This window comes from Rana temporaria, chromosome 8 (assembly GCF_905171775.1).
Source record: "Rana temporaria chromosome 8, aRanTem1.1, whole genome shotgun sequence".
In the NCBI taxonomy this organism is placed as follows: domain Eukaryota; kingdom Metazoa; phylum Chordata; class Amphibia; order Anura; family Ranidae; genus Rana; species Rana temporaria.
In genome coordinates, this window is record NC_053496.1 from 169380940 (window position 1) to 169398517 (window position 17578).

A 17578-nucleotide genomic window follows, 5' to 3' on the forward strand; every position below is an offset into this window, starting at 1 on the left:
GGTGGTATTTGATCACCTCTGCGGTTTTTATTTTTTGCGCTATAAACAAAAATAAAGCGGCAATTTTGAAAAAAATTCAATATTTTTTACCTTTTTCTATAATAAATATCCCCCAAAAATAAATTAAACATTATTTTTTTTCCCTCAGTTTAGGCCGATACGTATTCTTCTACCTATTTTTGGTAAAAAAAAATCGCAATAAGCGTTTATTGATTGGTTTGCACAAAATTTATAGCGTTTACAAAATAGGGGATAGTTTTATTGCATTTTTATAAAAAACATTTTTTTTTACTACTAATGGCGGCGATCAGCGATTTTTTTCATGACTGCGACATTATGGCAGACACTTCGGACAATTTTGACACATTTCTGGGACCATTGTCATTTTCACAGCAAAAAATGATATACAAATGCATTGCTTACTGTGAAAAGGACAATTGCAGTTTGGGAGTTAACCACAAGGGGGCGCTGACGGGGTTAAGTGTGACCTCATTTGTCTTTCTAACTGTAGGGGGGTGTGGCTGTAGGTGTGACGTCATTGATTGTGTTTCCTATAAAAGGGATCACTCCGATCGATGACGGCGCCACAGTGAAGAACGGGGAAGCTGTGTTTACACACGGCTCTCCCCGTTCTGCAGAGCCAGGGACCGATTGCGGGACTCCAGCGGCGATCGGGTCCGCGAGTCCCGCGGCCCTTCGGACCGGGTCGCGTGCACGCGCGACCCCACGGCTCGGCTTAAAGAGCCACGTACATGTACGTTGATGTGCCCAGCCGTGCCATTCTGCCGACGTATATAGGCGTGAATGGGTCCTTAAGTGGTTAAACATAAGGCAGGTATTTGATGTTTGGAATGTGTCGGTTTCTTTGGTTTTATATGTTTTGGTTTATTGAAATACAGGAACTTACAGAAGCATTTTTGGAACATCTTTGGAAGAAACTGCAGAATCCGAATAACCCTGCAATAATCCGACAAACGGCTGCAAGTTATATTGGGAGTTTCCTGTCTCGTGCCAAGTTTATTCCTTTGGTGTAAGTCATGCATACTAAATTCACCAAAGATTAGCAACATCAGTCATTTCAGTTGTAAAAATATTTTCAAGTTGTTAGTTTTGTGTGCAAAAACCTGTTTTGTGATACCAATTCTAGAAACCGTAGTGTAGGCCAGTCTTTTTTTCCCCCCACATAGATTTAATGCAAAAAAATTAAAGTATTGTAGTACTATACATTAGGGCCCAGTTTCTCGTATCTCAGCGTAAAACTATGCGGGCGTAACGTATCTCGCTTACGTTACGCCGACGCAAGTTTTACGGGCAAGTGCTTGATTCACAAAGCACTTGCCTGTAAAGTTGCGGCGGCGTAGCGTGAATTCCCCGGCGCAAGCCCGCCTAATTCAAATGATCTGGGTAGGGGACGTGGATCATTTAAATTAGGCGCGTTCCCGCGCCGAACGTACTCCGCATGCGCCGTCCCTAAAATTTCCCGGCGCGAAATGACGTCACAAGGACGTCATTGGTTTCGACGTGAATGTAAATGGCGTCCAGCCCCATTCACAAACGAATTACGCAAACGACGTAAATTCGACGCGGGAACGACGGCCATACTTAACATTGGTTGCCCCTCATATAGCAGGGGCAACTTTACGCGTCGCAAATCTAACGTAAACGTTGTATCTTCACTGCGTCGACCGCGCGTACGTTCGGGAATTTGCGTATTTTGCTAATTTGCATACTCGATCGGGAAAACGACGGAGGCGACACCTAGCGGCGGAAAAAAAATTGCATTTAAAATCCGACAGCGTAAGAGCTTTACGCCTGTCGGATCTAATGGTTATCTATGCGTAACTGATTCTAAGAATCAGTCGCATAGATACGACCGCCCAGATTAGGCCATGTGCAACGCCATGTGCGCCGTTTTAAGCCCTTTCAGAATCTGGGCCTCGATGTACTTAAATTTAGGCCCAGATTCTCGTAGAATCGCCTATCTTTAGGCGGGCATAGCGCATCTGAGATACACTGCGCCGCCGTAATTTAGAGCGGCATGTCCCGTATTCTCAAAGAACTTAAGACTGTAACTGGGCCGGCGTAAGCCCGCCTAATTCAAATGTGGAAGTGGTGGGCGTGTTTTATGGAAATTAATCGTGACCCCACGTATTCTGCGCTTTTTTCGAACGGCGCATGCTCAGTATCACGTCGAATTTTCAAATTAAATTGCGCCCGCTCAATGCCTAGTCGACGTGAACGTAACTTGCGTCCAGCCCCATTCACGGACGACTTGCGCAAACGACGTAAAACGTGAAAAATTTGACGCTGTTCCGACGTCCATACCTAACATTGGTACGCCTCATAGAGCAGGGGTAACTTTACGCCCAAAAAAGCCTAACATAAACGACGTAAAAAAAAAGCGCCTGCCGCACGTACGTTTTAAAAATCTGCGTATCTAGCTTATTACCATATTCGACGCGTAAATCGACGGAAGCGCCACCTATCGGCCAGTGTAAATATGCAACTTCGATACGACGGCGTAAGAGACTTACGCCGGTTGGATCCAAGACAAATCTATGCGTAACTGATTCTAAGAATCAGGCGCATAGATACGACGAATCAAACTCAATTACGACGGCGTATCTGGAGATACGCCGGCGTAACTCCTACGAGAATCTGGGCCTTAGTCTTTAACTACTTAAGCCCCCAACCATTTTGCTGGTCAAAGACCAGGCCACTTTTTTGCGATTCGGCTCTGCGTCGCTTTAACTGACAATTGCGCGGTCGTGCGACGTGGCTCCCAAACAAAAATGTCCTTTTTTTCCCCACAAAACGCCAAATTGTGCCATAAGCCACCTGAAATCAATGGGCTGCCCTTTGCGTGTCACAGGAAAAACAAGACACAAAACACTACATGACACAAAACACTACAAGACACAACAAACAAATCACATTGAAGTGAGAGCTTGGCAATTAGGGAAGGATCACTGCAGACTGACTGATTCAAACATCAGGACTTTTTCATGATCTACTCACATATATTAAGACTCTAAAAAATAGTTCTAAAGCTTCTTTTGGGCGATTGCCCCTTGCTAAATAAAAACAAACAAAAAAAAAAACGTATGCTGGTCAACTCCTTCCTGTGTCGTGAACTACAGTCTGACCAGGAAGTAAGGCAGAAGCAATGGATACATTTGCAAACATGAATGAGGACAAGTGAAGTGTTTGTAGATTCAAAGGAACGCTTTAATATTTTTTCCAAAAAAATTCCATGAATGCTATATTAGTACATAGGGGAGCTGGAATTTAGAAGAAAAAAAAGGTGAACAAAGGAGAACGTATCCTTTAACATCTGAAAGGGTACATGCATATGTTTTTATTTTTATTTTTTTAATACGGTATATTTGTTTTTTTTAGGACTGTGAAGGCCTGCCTTGATCTCTTAGTTAACTGGTTGCACAGTTACATTGACATCCAAGATGCTGGAAGTAGGGCTTTTTGTGACGTTACATCCCATGGACCATTTTATGCCGTTTGCCAGGCGGTTTTCTATACGGTGATCTTTCGGCATAAGCAGCTTCTAGAAGGAAACTTGCGGATAGGTACTACAAACCTCTGTGTTTTCAGTTGTTCTTTCATTGCATATGTTATATACAGTAAGGGAAGCTCACACATCAACACATGACCTGTTAAACTTTAAATTTGTCCTGAAATGATATACAGTATCTCGCATGGTTAGTACTGCGGCTCTGACCGGAGCTGACAAAAAAAAAACAGTTGTTTGTACCCGGGGTGATTTTCTTTCCTGCAACCACAGATTCCCCCTGTCAACACTGTGTGAATCAGTCTGTTGTAGTCTCCCAGTGGGGGAGGGGTTAGCCGGTAGGTCAGTGTAGTGGTCAGTATAGGAATCAGGTAGTTTAGTGTAGTGGTCAGTATAGGAATCAGGTAGGTTAGTGTAGTGGTCAGTATAGGAATCAGGTAGTTTAGTGTAGTGGTCAGTATAGGAATCAGATAGGTTAGTGTAGTGGTCAGTATAGGAATCAGGTAGGTTAGTGTAGTGGTCAGTATAGGAATCAGGTAGGTTAGTGTAGTGGTCAGTATAGGAATCAGGTAGGTTAGTGTAGTGGTCAGTATAGGAATCAGGTAGTTTAGTGTAGTGGTCAGTATAGGAATCAGGTAGTTTAGTGTAGTGGTCAGTATAGGAATCAGATAGGTTAGTGTAGTGGTCAGTATAGGAATCACGTAGGTTAGTGTAGTGGTCAGTATAGGAATCAGATAGGTTAGTGTAGTGGTCAGTATAGGAATCAGGTAGCTTAGTGTAGTGGTCAGTATAGGAATCAGGTAGCTTAGTGTAGTGGTCAGTATAGGAATCAGGTAGCTTAGTGTAGTGGTCAGTATAGGAATCAGGTAGGTTAGTGTAGTGGTCAGTATAGGAATCAGGTAGCTTAGTGTAGTGGTCGGTATAGGAATCAGGTAGGTTAGTGTAGTGGTCAGTATAGGAATCAGGTAGGTTAGTGTAATGGTCAGTATAGGAATCAGGTAGTTTAGTGTAGTGGTCAGTATAGGAATCAGATAGGTTAGTGTAGTGGTCAGTATAGGAATCAGATAGTTTAGTGTAGTGGTCAGTATAGGAATTATGTAGCGGCTGGGTGTCGGAAACAGTACCTGGTGCTGGGGAGAGCCGATGGATTATCATGGAGGCCATGGAGAAATGAGCAAAATCACCCAATCTACACTGTTCATGTAGGGGGGGGGGGGGGGAGAAAGTGCAGGAATGAGGTAGGTCAGTGTAGTGGCCACTGTAGAAATCAGGTAGGTCAGTGTATAGTGATCAGTATAGGAATCAGGTAGGTTAGTGTAGTGGTCAGTATAGGAATCAGGTAGGTTAGTGTAGTGGTCAGTTTAGGAATCGGGTAGGTCAGTGTAGGAATCGGGTAGGTCAGTGTAGGAATCGGGTAGGTTAGTGTAGGAATCGGGTAGGTTAGTGTAGGAATCGGGTAGGTTAGTGTAGGAATCGGGTAGGTTAGTGTAGGAATCGGGTAGGTCAGTGTAGGAATCGGGTAGGTCAGTGTAGGAATCGGGTAGGTCAGTGTAGGAATCGGGTAGGTTAGTGTAGGAATCGGGTAGGTTAGTGTAGGAATCGGGTAGGTTAGTGTAGGAATCGGGTAGGTCAGTGTAGGAATCGGGTAGGTCAGTGTAGGAATCGGGTAGGTTAGTGTAGGAATCGGGTAGGTCAGTGTAGGAATCGGGTAGGTCAGTGTAGGAATCGGGTAGGTCAGTGTAGGAATCGGGTAGGTTAGTGCAGTGGTCAGGTAGGTCAGTGTAGGAATCAAGTTGGTCAGTACTACTGTACTAGTGGAAGGGACTCAGGGAGTGTTAAAAGTCTGGCGGGGGCAAATGTCTTGCCTTGTCCTGGGCGCTGACAACCCATGCATGTATAATTTGAGAAAAATATGCGTATAAAATAGTTTACCATTTGCCAATAAAAACAAAAGTATGTCCCCGGATTGAATTTTACAAACCTGGTCTCCTTATATGACGCTCTACTACAATTATAAGTCTGGGGTTGTTTTTACTATATATGCCGAGTCCAAAACACGAAGCTTAACATTCTGATCTTTCTGTTTGTGATTTGGAAAGGTTTGGCTTACCTCCAAGCTCTGAACTTTGAACGAATTGTTATGTGCCAGCTGAACCCACTCAAGATTTGCCTTCCCACCGTGGTTAATTTTTTTGCTGCCATTACTCGGTAAGTACTACTCTGCATCTTGTTTCTGCCTATATACTCGTCCGTATACATGTCCCATCTAGTTCAGGCAAAAGACGACAAAAATAAAAATTGCATCCTCAAATCCCCAAAACCCACAGTCCAGAAAAAAGCCAAATGTCCTTGTAAAGTATATTTCAGTAGGCTTCCCTAGGATCCAATTTCTTCCTAAACCACTGAGGGAAATGAATACTCCTGACCCCTGCACTCTGGACAGTATACACTCCTGAACTCTGCACTTTACATGACATACGCCTACACACTGTGCATTACACATTCCTGACACATGTACTCTGTACATTATATACTTCTTCACTCTGTGCATTACGTACCCCTGACACCTGCACTCTGCATTACGTACCCCTGACAACTGCACTCTGTGCATTACGTACCCCTGACAACTGCACTCTGTGCATTACGTACCCCTGACACCTGCACTCTGTGCATTACGTACCCCTGACACCTGCACTCTGTGCATTACGTACCCCTGACACCTGCACTCTGTGCATTACGTACCCCTGACACCTGCACTCTGTGCATTACGTGCTCCTGATCACTGCATTCTATTAGCCAGATTCACGTAGGTGGGCGCAACGTTAGGCAGGCGTAGCGTATGGCATATACGCTACGCCGCCGTAAGTTAGAGAGGCAAGTGCTGTATTCACAAAGCACTTTCCTCCTAAGTTACGACGGCGTAGCGTAAATGGGGCCGGCGTAAGCGCGCCTAATTCAAATGAGAATGGGGGGGCGTGTTTTATGTAAATGATTGGTGACCCGACGTGATTGACGTTTTTTACGAACGGCGCATGCGCCATCCGTGGACATATCCCAGTGTGCATTGCTCCAAAGTACGCCGCAAGGACGTATTGGTTTCGATGTGAACGTAAATTACGTCCAGCCCCATTCACCGACGAGTTACGCAAACAACGTAAAAATTTAAAATTTTGACGCGGGAACGACGGCCATACTTAACATTGACTAGGCCAGCTATTTGTTTGACTAAGTTTACGCCAGAAAAAGCCTTACGTAAACAAAAATGCGCCGGGCGCATGTACGTTCGTGAATCGGCGTATCTAGTCATTTACATATTCTACGCCGAACTCAACGAAAGCGCAACCTAGCGGCCAGCGTAAAAATTGCACCCTAAGATACGACGGCGTAGAAGACTTATGCGGCTCGTATCTTAGCCTAATTTAAGCCTATCTGGTTTCCAGAATACGCTTAAATTTACGCCGGCGTAGATTGAGTTACGACGGCGTATCTACTGATACGCTGGCGTAACCCTACCTGAATCCGGCTACATGTGTTACCTACTCTGCTAAACTGGATTTATTCTCCAGATTAAGGTGTGTGTGTGTGTGTGTGTGTGTGGGGGGGGGGGGGGGGGTGGAGTTTGTAAGCACTTTGTATAAATCAAAACTCTATCAAACTAGATGCAAAATTGTTCACTTTTAGGCCCGGACGCCATACCCATCAATATTCTTGAAAGAAGGACCATTCATCTATGCTTGCTGCAGTGGACTGACCAGCTTGTCGACCAATAGGGGTTCATTTGGACAATGCCACAGCTATGGCATACATAAATCATTAGTCTGAAGGTCACATTCCTGGAGTAGACCATTGGGAGGTAGAATACATTGGTCGCCACTCCTGGATGCAGTGGATTGGTCTCTTCACTCTGTGGTGCTCCAGGACATCTTTTACTTTTTGGGGGATCGTACTGATCATGCGCCGTCCCTAAAATTTCCCGACGTGCATAGCGCTAAATGACATCGCAAGGACGTCATTGGTTTCCGACGTTAACGTAAATGGCGTCCAGCGCCATTCACGGACGACTTACGCAAACGACGTACAATTTAAAATTTCGACGCGGGAACGACGGTCATACTTAACATTGGTTGCCCCTAATATAGCAGGGGCAACTTTACGCGTCGCAAATGCTACGGAAACGTCGTAAATTCACTGCGTCGACCGCACGTACGTTCGGGAATCTCGCCTAAATAGCTCATTTGCATAGACGACGGGGAAAACGACGTCGGCGACACCTAGCAGCGGGAAAAAAAAAATTGCATCTAAGATCTGACAGCGTAAGAGCCTTACGCCTGTCTGATCTAATGGATATCTATGCATAACTGATTCTAATAATCAGTCGCATAGATACGCCAGGCCAGATTAGGACTTACGGCGGCGCAAATGGCGTTGCGCCGTCGTAAGCCCTTTGAGAATCTGGCCCCAAGTATCTTTAGGTGCAAACTACAGAGGACACAGGCAATAAACCACGTAAGAATACTGCAGCTAGCACAATCTCCTGCCTGCCAGTAAATTAGGAAGAACTGATCTAGCTAAACTATACAGTGTATAAATATATGTACAACACCTGGGATGTATATATATCCTCTACACACTGTAACATTAACTGACTAGCCTGCCTGCCTGCTCTATCTACCTGCAAAAAATGACACTCTCTCTGTCTCTGTCTCTCTCTGTCCTCTCTTAACCACCGCAACACACTACACAAGGCCGACCTGCAGGCGGCCTTTTTATAGTGTGGGGCGTGTACTAAACCCCCCTGAGCCATAATTGGCCAAAGCCACCCTGACTTCGGCCAATTATGGCTCTCCGTTTTTTGCAAGCTGTGATTGCCCAAGCATGCGGGTCATAGTGCATGCTTGGTCAATCATCAGCCACCGATGCCGCTGTGAATTATGGTTTGTAAAACGTCACTCGAATTTGGCGCGAACGCCCCTTTTTTTTCGTATTTCGACGAACGATCGAGCATACGATGAGTTTGACTCGAATACGAAGCTCATCCCTAGTTAAAACCAATTTCACCCAGAAGGACTTTTATACTCTGGCATTCTCTGCTCCTGTGAGACCCTCTGTGTGCAGTTTCTGATCGACCCAACCTGCAGTCTCAAGAGTCGGCCTGCCATCCTTTTTCATGGTCGCTGGTTTGACATCTTGGCTGTTGAAACCCAACGGTTTCTATTCAGGGGTTTCTCCAATTCCATTTTTTATGCTGTGTACAACTTCCGCTCAACAACTTCGATCAGCTTCGATCTCGGCGGCCAGAGTTAATCCAGCTCTGAGCAATCCTCTTTTATTGTTCAGTGAAATAAAGCGGACTTACAGAGAAAATCCTTAGTCCGTTCCGCCCCCTTGCTGTGAGTGACAGGTTATTTACATATCTCATGATCTAGCCTGGAGACAGCCTACCCCCACTCCTTTTCTGAAGTCATGTGGTTACTTTTCTGGATTTTGACTGGATGTTAGTGATCATAGCAGAATTTAGTGTAAGGAATACATAGGAAAAAATGCATGTTGACAAGGGGAGTGAAGAGAAGGGCAGGGAGTCTACTGATATCATGACTCCACCCACCGAGCCCCAGACAACAGACCCACCCACAGAATCTGCAGTTTCTCAGTTCTCATAACAGACAGAGGGGAGATATGTGACAGGTAAGGATACATGCAGGAGGCGTCTATATCCTTATAGATCAGCACTATGGCAGTAGTTTAGAAAGGATGAGAGGGGTTTACATCCACTTTAAATATCTGATTTATACTGCACTCAGTCTGGCGCCCCTCTGTTCCCATTTCATTAATTACTGATCTGCACTTTTCTGTGAATATAATGTCTCATGTGCGTTTCTTAGGAAATATCAGCTGGTGTTTTGTTACACCATCCTAGAGAGAAACAACAGGCAGATGATCCCTACCATAAGAAGCAGCACTCTTGGCTCCTCTGTTCAGACGTGCGCCAATCCACTGGACAGCTTTTTTCCCTTTGACGCATGTGTATTGAAAAGGTTTGTTCAGCTTTTATATGAAAAACGTATATTTGATTCTAAATTATAGTTAGAGTTCATAATTACTGTGGGGCATATTCTTAAAGATCTGAGGCGGCGGAACGTATGTCCTTTACGTTACGCCGCCGCAAGTTTAAGTGGCAAGTGCCTGATTCCCAAACCACTTACCTGTAAACTTGCGGCGGCGTCGCGTAAAGTCCACCCGCGCAAGCCCTCCCAATTCAAATGATCCTGGTAGGGGGCGTGGATCATTTAAATTAGGCGCGCTCCCGCGCCGATCGTAATGCGCATGCTCTGTCGGGTAAATTACCCGACGTGCATTGCGCTAAATGACGTCTCACGGACGTCATTTGTTTTGACTGTTGCGTAAATGGCGTCCAGCGCCATTCACGGACGACTTACGCAAACGACGTTAAATTTTCAAATTTCGACGCGGGAACGACGGCCATACTTAACATTGAGTACGCCACCTAGGGGGCATGTTTATCTTTACGCTGCGTATCGCTTACGGAAACGACGTTAAAACACTACGGCGGGCAAGCGTACGTTAGAGAATCGGCGTGACTAGTCATTTGCATATTCTACGCTGACCGCCACCTAGCGGTCAGCGTAAATATTGCAGCCTAAGATACAACGGCGCAGGCCGTCGTATCTTAGGCATGTTTAAGTGTATCTCAGTTTGAGAATACACTTAAACATAGGATCGGACTTACGTCGGCGTATCTGCTGATACGCCGGCGTAAATTATTTGAGAATATGGCCCAGTGTTTCCCCGAAAATAAGACCGGGTCTCTCTCCTCCAGGCTGGAAAGCATGAGATTGTAAAAAAAAAAAATTCACCGATCTCATGCTTACTAGCCGCAATCGCGGCTTTACTTCCGGGTACCCGAGCGTGACGTCATCACAACGTGCCCGGGCCTCCGACGGTCATAGAGATGACTGGTGACCATCTGGTCACCAGTCATCTCTATGCTTCCCATCTGGCGCCGGACGATTTCTCCAGGCCCCAGATGGCAAGGGAGAGCCCGGAGAAGCACCGGATGGCGGCGGGAGGGGGAGGGTGTCCCCTCCCGCTGCCTATAAGAATGATCAAGTGGCAGAACTGCCGCTATGATTGTTCTTATGGTGCACAGAATCGCCGGCACAAAAGAATGATATCTGAATGATGCCTCTAGCTGCAGGCATCATTCAGATATCACCACACAAAGCCCAGGACGTCATATGACGTCCACCCAGGATGGGAGATCCCATCTGTGGATGTCATATGACTATGGCTGGGTAATGAAGTGGTTAACCGCTTAAGAACCGCCTCCTGCACATATACGTCGGCAGAATGGCGCGGCTGGGCACATGTACGTACAGGTACATCCTCTTTAAGTGCCTAGCCGTCGGGCGCGACCCGGTCCGAAGCTCCGTGACCGCGGACCCGATCGCCGCTGGAGTCCCGCGATCGGTCCCCAGGGCTGAAGAACGGGGAGAGCTGTGTGTAAACACAGCTTCCCCGTTCTTCACTGTGGTGGTGTCATCGATCGTGTGATCCCTTTTATAGGGATACACAATCGATGATGTCAGACCTACAGCCACACCCCCCTACAGTTGTAAACACAAATGAGGTCACACATAACCCCTTCAGCGCCCCCTTGTGGTTAACTCCCAAACTGCAACTGTCATTTTCACAATAAACAATGCAATTTAAATGCATTTTTTGCTGTGAAAATTACAATGGTCCCAAAAATGTGTCAATTGTCCGAAGTGTCCGCCATAATGTCGCAGTCACGAAAAAAAAAAATCGCTGTTCACCGCCATTAGTAGTAAAAAAAAAAAAAAATGCAATAAAACTATCCCCTATTTTGTAAACGCTATAATTTTTGCGCAAACCGACCGATAAACGCTTATTGCGATTTTTTTTTTTTTTTTTTAACCAAAAATAGGTAGAAGAATACGTATCGGCCTAAACTGAGGGAAAAATATTTTTTTTATATATTTTTGGGGGATATTTATTAGCAAAAAGTACAAAATATTGCATTTTCTTAAATTGTCGCTCTATTTTTGTTTATAGCGCAAAAAATAAAAACCGCAGAGGTGATCAAATACCACCAAAAGAAAGCTCTATTTGTGGGGGGGAAAAAGGACGCCAATTTTGTTTGGGAGCCACGTCGCACGACCGCGCAATCGTCCGTTAAAGCAACGCAGTGCCCAATCGCAAAAATGGGCCTGCTCCTTTAGCTGCATTTTGGTCCGGGCCTTAAGTGGTTAATTTTAGGACAAGAATGTGGGAGTGAGCTTCATTTGACTTTTCTTGAGAAGGAGCCAAACCATTTATGTTGGCAATTACTCAAATGATGTTGTGTCTGTATCTGGTTGGTTGTTTTATTTTTTTAACTTTCACTGCTAATTATAATTTTGAACAGGTGTAAGAAGATGATCGATCCCATTTATCAGCCTTGGGAGGAATCCAATGTCGAAGAATTTAAAAGCCCAAAGAAACTGGTTCAGGTGGTTTATTTTATTGTATTTATCATGTCTTTATTACATAAGCAAAAAGTGGTTTTGAGGTTACTTTGAATTGGGGATGCACCGAAATTTCGGCCTCCGCAACATATCGGCCGAACATGGTGTTTTCGGCACTTTGCCAAAAGAGAAATTTTGCCGATAATGGCGCCAAAAAAGGAGCGGGGGCCATACCGCCAGGGTGCCGCACATGTATTATCCCAGTGCGCCCCTCAGAGTCTCCCCTTCCCCCTCCTGTCATACACAGGCACTCTGATCCAATGCTGGGAATCAATGTGCCATAGGAGGCGGGGAGATCGTTACAGTAGCTGCACAGCGATTCAGATCCAGCTCTGACACACAGCGTGACATGCATTACCAGGCACTGGCGGGCTGCACGTCATGGGCACTGGCGGGCTGCATGTGATGGGCACTGGCGGGCTGCATGTGATGGGCACTGGCGGGCTGCACGTCATGGGCACTGGCGGGCTGCACGTCATGGGCACTGGCGGGCTGCACGTCATGGGCACTGGCGGGCTGCACGTCATGGGCACTGGCGGGCTGCACGTCATGGGCACTGGCGGGCTGCACGTCTTGGGCACTGGCGGGCTGCACATGATGGGCACTGGCGGGCTGCTGCATCGGATATGCATGGGCAATGGTGAGGCTGCATGGCATGGGCACTGGCTGGATGCTACATATGGGCACAAGCACTGGTGAGGCTGCATGAAGGGCACAAGCAGGCTGCTACATCTGACTGGTAGGCTGCATCTGACAGGCACTGGTGATGCATTTGATGGACACTGGTGAGGCTGCATTGATCTCCTGTACCACGTCTGCAGTCTCTGACCATCTCCTGTACCACGTCTGCAGTCTCTGACCATCTCCTGTACCACGTCTGCAGTCTCTGACCATCTCCTGTGCCACGTCTGCAGTCTCTGACCATCTCCTGTACCACGTCTGCAGTCTCTGACCATCTCCTGTACCACGTCTGCAGTCTCTGACCATCTCCTGTGCCACGTCTGCAGTCTCTGACCATCTCCTGTGCCACGTCTGCAGTCTCTGACCATCTCCTGTGCCAGGTCTGCAGTCTCTGACCATCTCCTGTACCATGTCTGCAGTCTCTGACCACCTCCTGTACCACGTCTGCAGTCTCTGACCATCTCCTGTACCACGTCTGCAGTCTCTGACCACCTCCTGTACCACGTCTGCAGTCTCTGACCACCTCCTGTACCACGTCTGCAGTCTCTGACCACCTCCTGTACCACGTCTGCAGTCTCTGACCACCTCCTGTACCACGTCTGCAGTCTCTGACCGTCTCCTGTACCACGTCTGCAGTCTCTGACCGTCTCCTGTACCACGTCTGCAGTCTCTGACCGTCTCCTGTACCACGTCTGCAGTCTCTGACCGTCTCCTGTACCACGTCTGCAGTCTCTGACCGTCTCCTGTACCACGTCTGCAGTCTCTGACCGTCTCCTGTACCACGTCTGCAGTCTCTGACCGTCTCCTGTACCACGTCTGCAGTCTCTGACCATCTCCTGTGCCAAGTCTGCAGTCTCTGACCATCTCCTGTGCCACGTCTGCAGTCTCTGACCATCTCCTGTGCCACGTCTGCAGTCTCTGACCATCTCCTGTGCCACGTCTGCAGTCTCTGACCATCTCCTGTGCCACGTCTGCAGTCTCTGACCATCTCCTGTGCCACGTCTGCAGTCTCTGACCACCTCCTGTACCACGTCTGCAGTCTCTGACCATCTCCTGTACCACGTCTGCAGTCTCTGACCACCTCCTGTACCACGTCTGCAGTCTCTGACCGTCTCCTGTACCACGTCTGCAGTCTCTGACCGTCTCCTGTACCACGTCTGCAGTCTCTGACCGTCTCCTGTACCACGTCTGCAGTCTCTGACCGTCTCCTGTACCACGTCTGCAGTCTCTGACCGTCTCCTGTACCACGTCTGCAGTCTCTGACCGTCTCCTGTACCACGTCTGCAGTCTCTGACCGTCTCCTGTACCACGTCTGCAGTCTCTGACCGTCTCCTGTACCACGTCTGCAGTCTCTGACCATCTCCTGTACCATGTCTGCAGTCTCTGTGCATCTCCAGTACTATGTCTGCTGTCTCTGATCATCTCCTGTACTGCGTCTGCAGTCTCTGACCATCTCCTGTACTATGTCTGCAGTCTCTGACCATCTCCTGTACCATGTCTGCAGTCTCTGACCATCTCCTGTACCATGTCTGCAGTCTCTGACCATCTCCTGTACCGCGTCTGCAGTCTCTGACCATCTCCTGTGCCACGTCTGCAGTCTCTGTGCATCTCCAGTACTATGTCTGCTGTCTCTGATCATCTCCTGTACTGCGTCTGCAGTCTCTGACCATCTCCTGTACTATGTCTGCAGTCTCTGACCATCTCCTGTACCATGTCTGCAGTCTCTGACCGTCTCCTGTACCATGTCTGCAGTCTCTGACCATCTCCTGTACCATGTCTGCAGTCTCTGACCATCTCCTGTACCATGTCTGCAGTCTCTGACCGTCTCCTGTACCACGTCTGCCGTCTCTGACCGTCTCCTGTACCACGTCTGCAGTCTCTGACCGTCTCCTGTACCACGTCTGCAGTCTCTGACCATCTCCTGTACCATGTCTGCAGTCTCTGACCATCTCCTGTACCATGTCTGCAGTCTCTGACCATCTCCTGTGCCATGTCTGCAGTCTCTGACCATCTCCTGTGCCACGTCTGCAGTCTCTGACCATCTCCTGTGCCATGTCTGCAGTCTCTGTGCATCTCCAGTACTATGTCTGCTGTCTCTGATCATCTCCTGTACTGCGTCTGCAGTCTCTGACCATCTCCTGTACTATGTCTGCAGTCTCTGACCATCTCCTGTACTATGTCTGCAGTCTCTGACCACCTTCTGTACTATGTCCTAATGTAGCAGTCTTGATAAAAATCGCTGATCGCCGCCATTACAAAAAAAAAAAAATATTAATAAAAATGCAATAAAACTATCCACTATTTGGTAGACGCTATAAATTTTGCGCAAACCAATAAACGCTTATTGCAATTTTTTTTTGTACGAGAAATATGTAGAAGAATACGTATCGGCCTAAACTGAGGGAAAAAAATGTGTTTTTATATATTTTTGGGGGATATTTATTACAGCAAAAAGTTAAAAATATAGATTTTTTTTCAAAATTGTCGCTCTATTTTTGTTTATAGCGCAAAAAATAAAAAAAAACGCAAAGGTGATCAAATACCACCAAAATAAAGCTCTTTTTGTGGTAAAAAAAATAGGACGCCAATTTTGTTTGGGAGCCACGTCGCACGACCACGCAATTGTCTCTTAAAGCGACGCAGTGCCGAATCGCAAAACCTGGCCGGGTCCTTTTAGCTGCCTAAAGGTCCGGGTCTTAAATAGGTTAAAGGGCAACGTGCCTGTGCCCAGCCGTGCCATTCTGCCGACGTATATCGGCGTTAGGCGGTCCACAAGTGGTTAAGCCAGTACGAAATCGGCATCCGATTTTGTATCTTTTTTCTCCTTTTAGGATTACAGACACAAAACGGCGGAGCTCATTCTAAACCCTGTATTTTTATTGGCTCAGCTTTCCTGTCTCAGGCATTGTAGATGTGTCTTCCAGTGTTATATTTTATTTGAATTTCAATAGTAAAATGGTTATAAAGTGTATATACTTGTATCTAACCATCTTCTGTACATTCAGCAGGGCTCATTTCCAGATGATGAAGATGATTTTCTTAAAGGAGAAATGCCCCAGAATAGTAGCGTTGAAATGACGCCGGGTTCATACGACTCCTTCCTGAAAAGTCCATTGGGCAGTGTTGGATCTCCTTCAGTCAAGTTTCTTCAGCGGCGTTTCTGAACATTTAAAAACACGTGCCCAACCTTCTGCGTTATTTTGTTCTGTCAACCTCACCAATATTTCCCCCCAAAAAAATCTTCAAAAAAGACGCGTAGAAGCGGTCGCGCATGCGCCACGCCCACACGCTCTGCGGATGCGCGACCGCTTCTACGCGTCTTTTTTTTTTTTAAGATTTTTTTTTTAACTTGCTTTGTGCGAATTGGAGACTCGGTGGAGTCAGAGTACCTACATGCAGCATTCACATGTAGCATTGTACCTGTTTTTATTTAATAAAAATTTCTCAAAGAGACAATATCGCACTATTTGGAGTTTTATTTTTTTTGCATGATTTGGATATTCGAGCCACCTGCTTTGAACACCGACCGGGACACAGAGGCTCCTGACAGGAGATACCCAGGAGCAGGGGCGTACCTAGAGTATTTGGCACCTGGGGCGGATCCTATATCTGGCACCCCTCCCCTACCTTAAAATGTAAAAACACCCCACTGTGCCCCCTGCATACCTCTGTATCCTTCAATATCTTTTTGTCACTACTGTGTACCCCTCTCCACAACTGTACCCTGTACCCCTTTACATTACACAGCACCCTGCACCTCTGGACTCATTTACATTACACAGCACCCTGCACCTCTGGACCCCTTTACATTACACAGCACCTTGCACCTCTGGACCCCTTTACATTACACAGCACCCTGCACCACCGGACCCCTTTACATTACACAGCACCTTGCACCTCTGGACCCCTTTACATTACACAGCACCTTGCACCTCTGGACCCCTTTACATTACACAGCACCCTGCACCTCTGGACCCCTTTACATTACACAGCACTCTGGACCCCTTTACATTACACAGCACCCTGCACCACCGGACCCCTTTACATTACACAGCACCCTGCACCACCGGACCCCTTTACATTACACAGCACTCTGGACCCCTTTACATTACACAGTACCCTGCACCTCTGGACCCCTTTACATTACACAGCACTCTGGACCCCTTTACATTACACAGCACCCTGCACCACCGGACCCCTTTACATTACACAGCACCCTGCACCTCTGGACCCCTTTACATTACACAGCACTCTGGACCCCTTTACATTACACAGTACCCTGCACCTCTGGACCCCTTTACATTACACAGCACTCTGGACCCCTTTACATTACACAGAACCCTGCACCCCTTTACATTACACAGCCTTGTAGCTCTGGACCCCTTTACATTACACAGCACCCTGCACTTCTGAACCCCTTTACATTACACAGCACCTCTGGAACCCTTTACATTACACAGCACTCTGGACCCTTTACATTACACAGCACTCTGGACCCCTTTACATTACACAGCACCCTGCACCCCTTTACATTACACAGCACCCTACACCTCTGGACCCCTTTACATTACACAGCACCCTGCACTTCTGAACCTCTTTACACAGTACCCTGCACCTCTGGTCCCGTTTACATTACACAGCCCTTGTAAATCTGGACCCCTTTACATTACACAGCACCCTGCACTTCTGAACCCCTGTACATTACACAGCACCCTGTACCGCTTTACATCACACCACCCCGCACCTCTGAACCCCTTTACATTACACAGCCCTTGTAGCTCTGGACCCCTTTACATTACACAGCACCCTGCACTTCTAACCCCCT

General features: G+C 47.0%; 1 protein-coding gene across 5 annotated transcripts in view; it reads left to right on the plus strand.

Annotated features, from left to right (window-relative positions):
- The window catches only part of RRN3 (RRN3 homolog, RNA polymerase I transcription factor), a 51630-nt gene extending 35421 nt beyond the window's left edge, over window positions 1-16209 (plus strand). For 4 of the 5 annotated variants that reach the window (XM_040321635.1, XM_040321632.1, XM_040321634.1 and 1 more), the window contains exons 13-18: window positions 900-1030; window positions 3400-3584; window positions 5626-5734; window positions 9409-9561; window positions 11973-12057; window positions 15759-16209. In XM_040321635.1, the coding sequence (XP_040177569.1) occupies window positions 900-1030; window positions 3400-3584; window positions 5626-5734; window positions 9409-9561; window positions 11973-12057; window positions 15759-15917 (822 nt within the window). In that variant the 3' untranslated portion in view covers window positions 15918-16209. The remainder of the gene's footprint in view (window positions 1-899; window positions 1031-3399; window positions 3585-5625; window positions 5735-9408; window positions 9562-11972; window positions 12058-15758) is intronic. The other variant, XM_040321636.1, reaches the window with a different exon arrangement.
- The last annotated feature ends 1369 nt before the right edge of the window (window positions 16210-17578 follow it).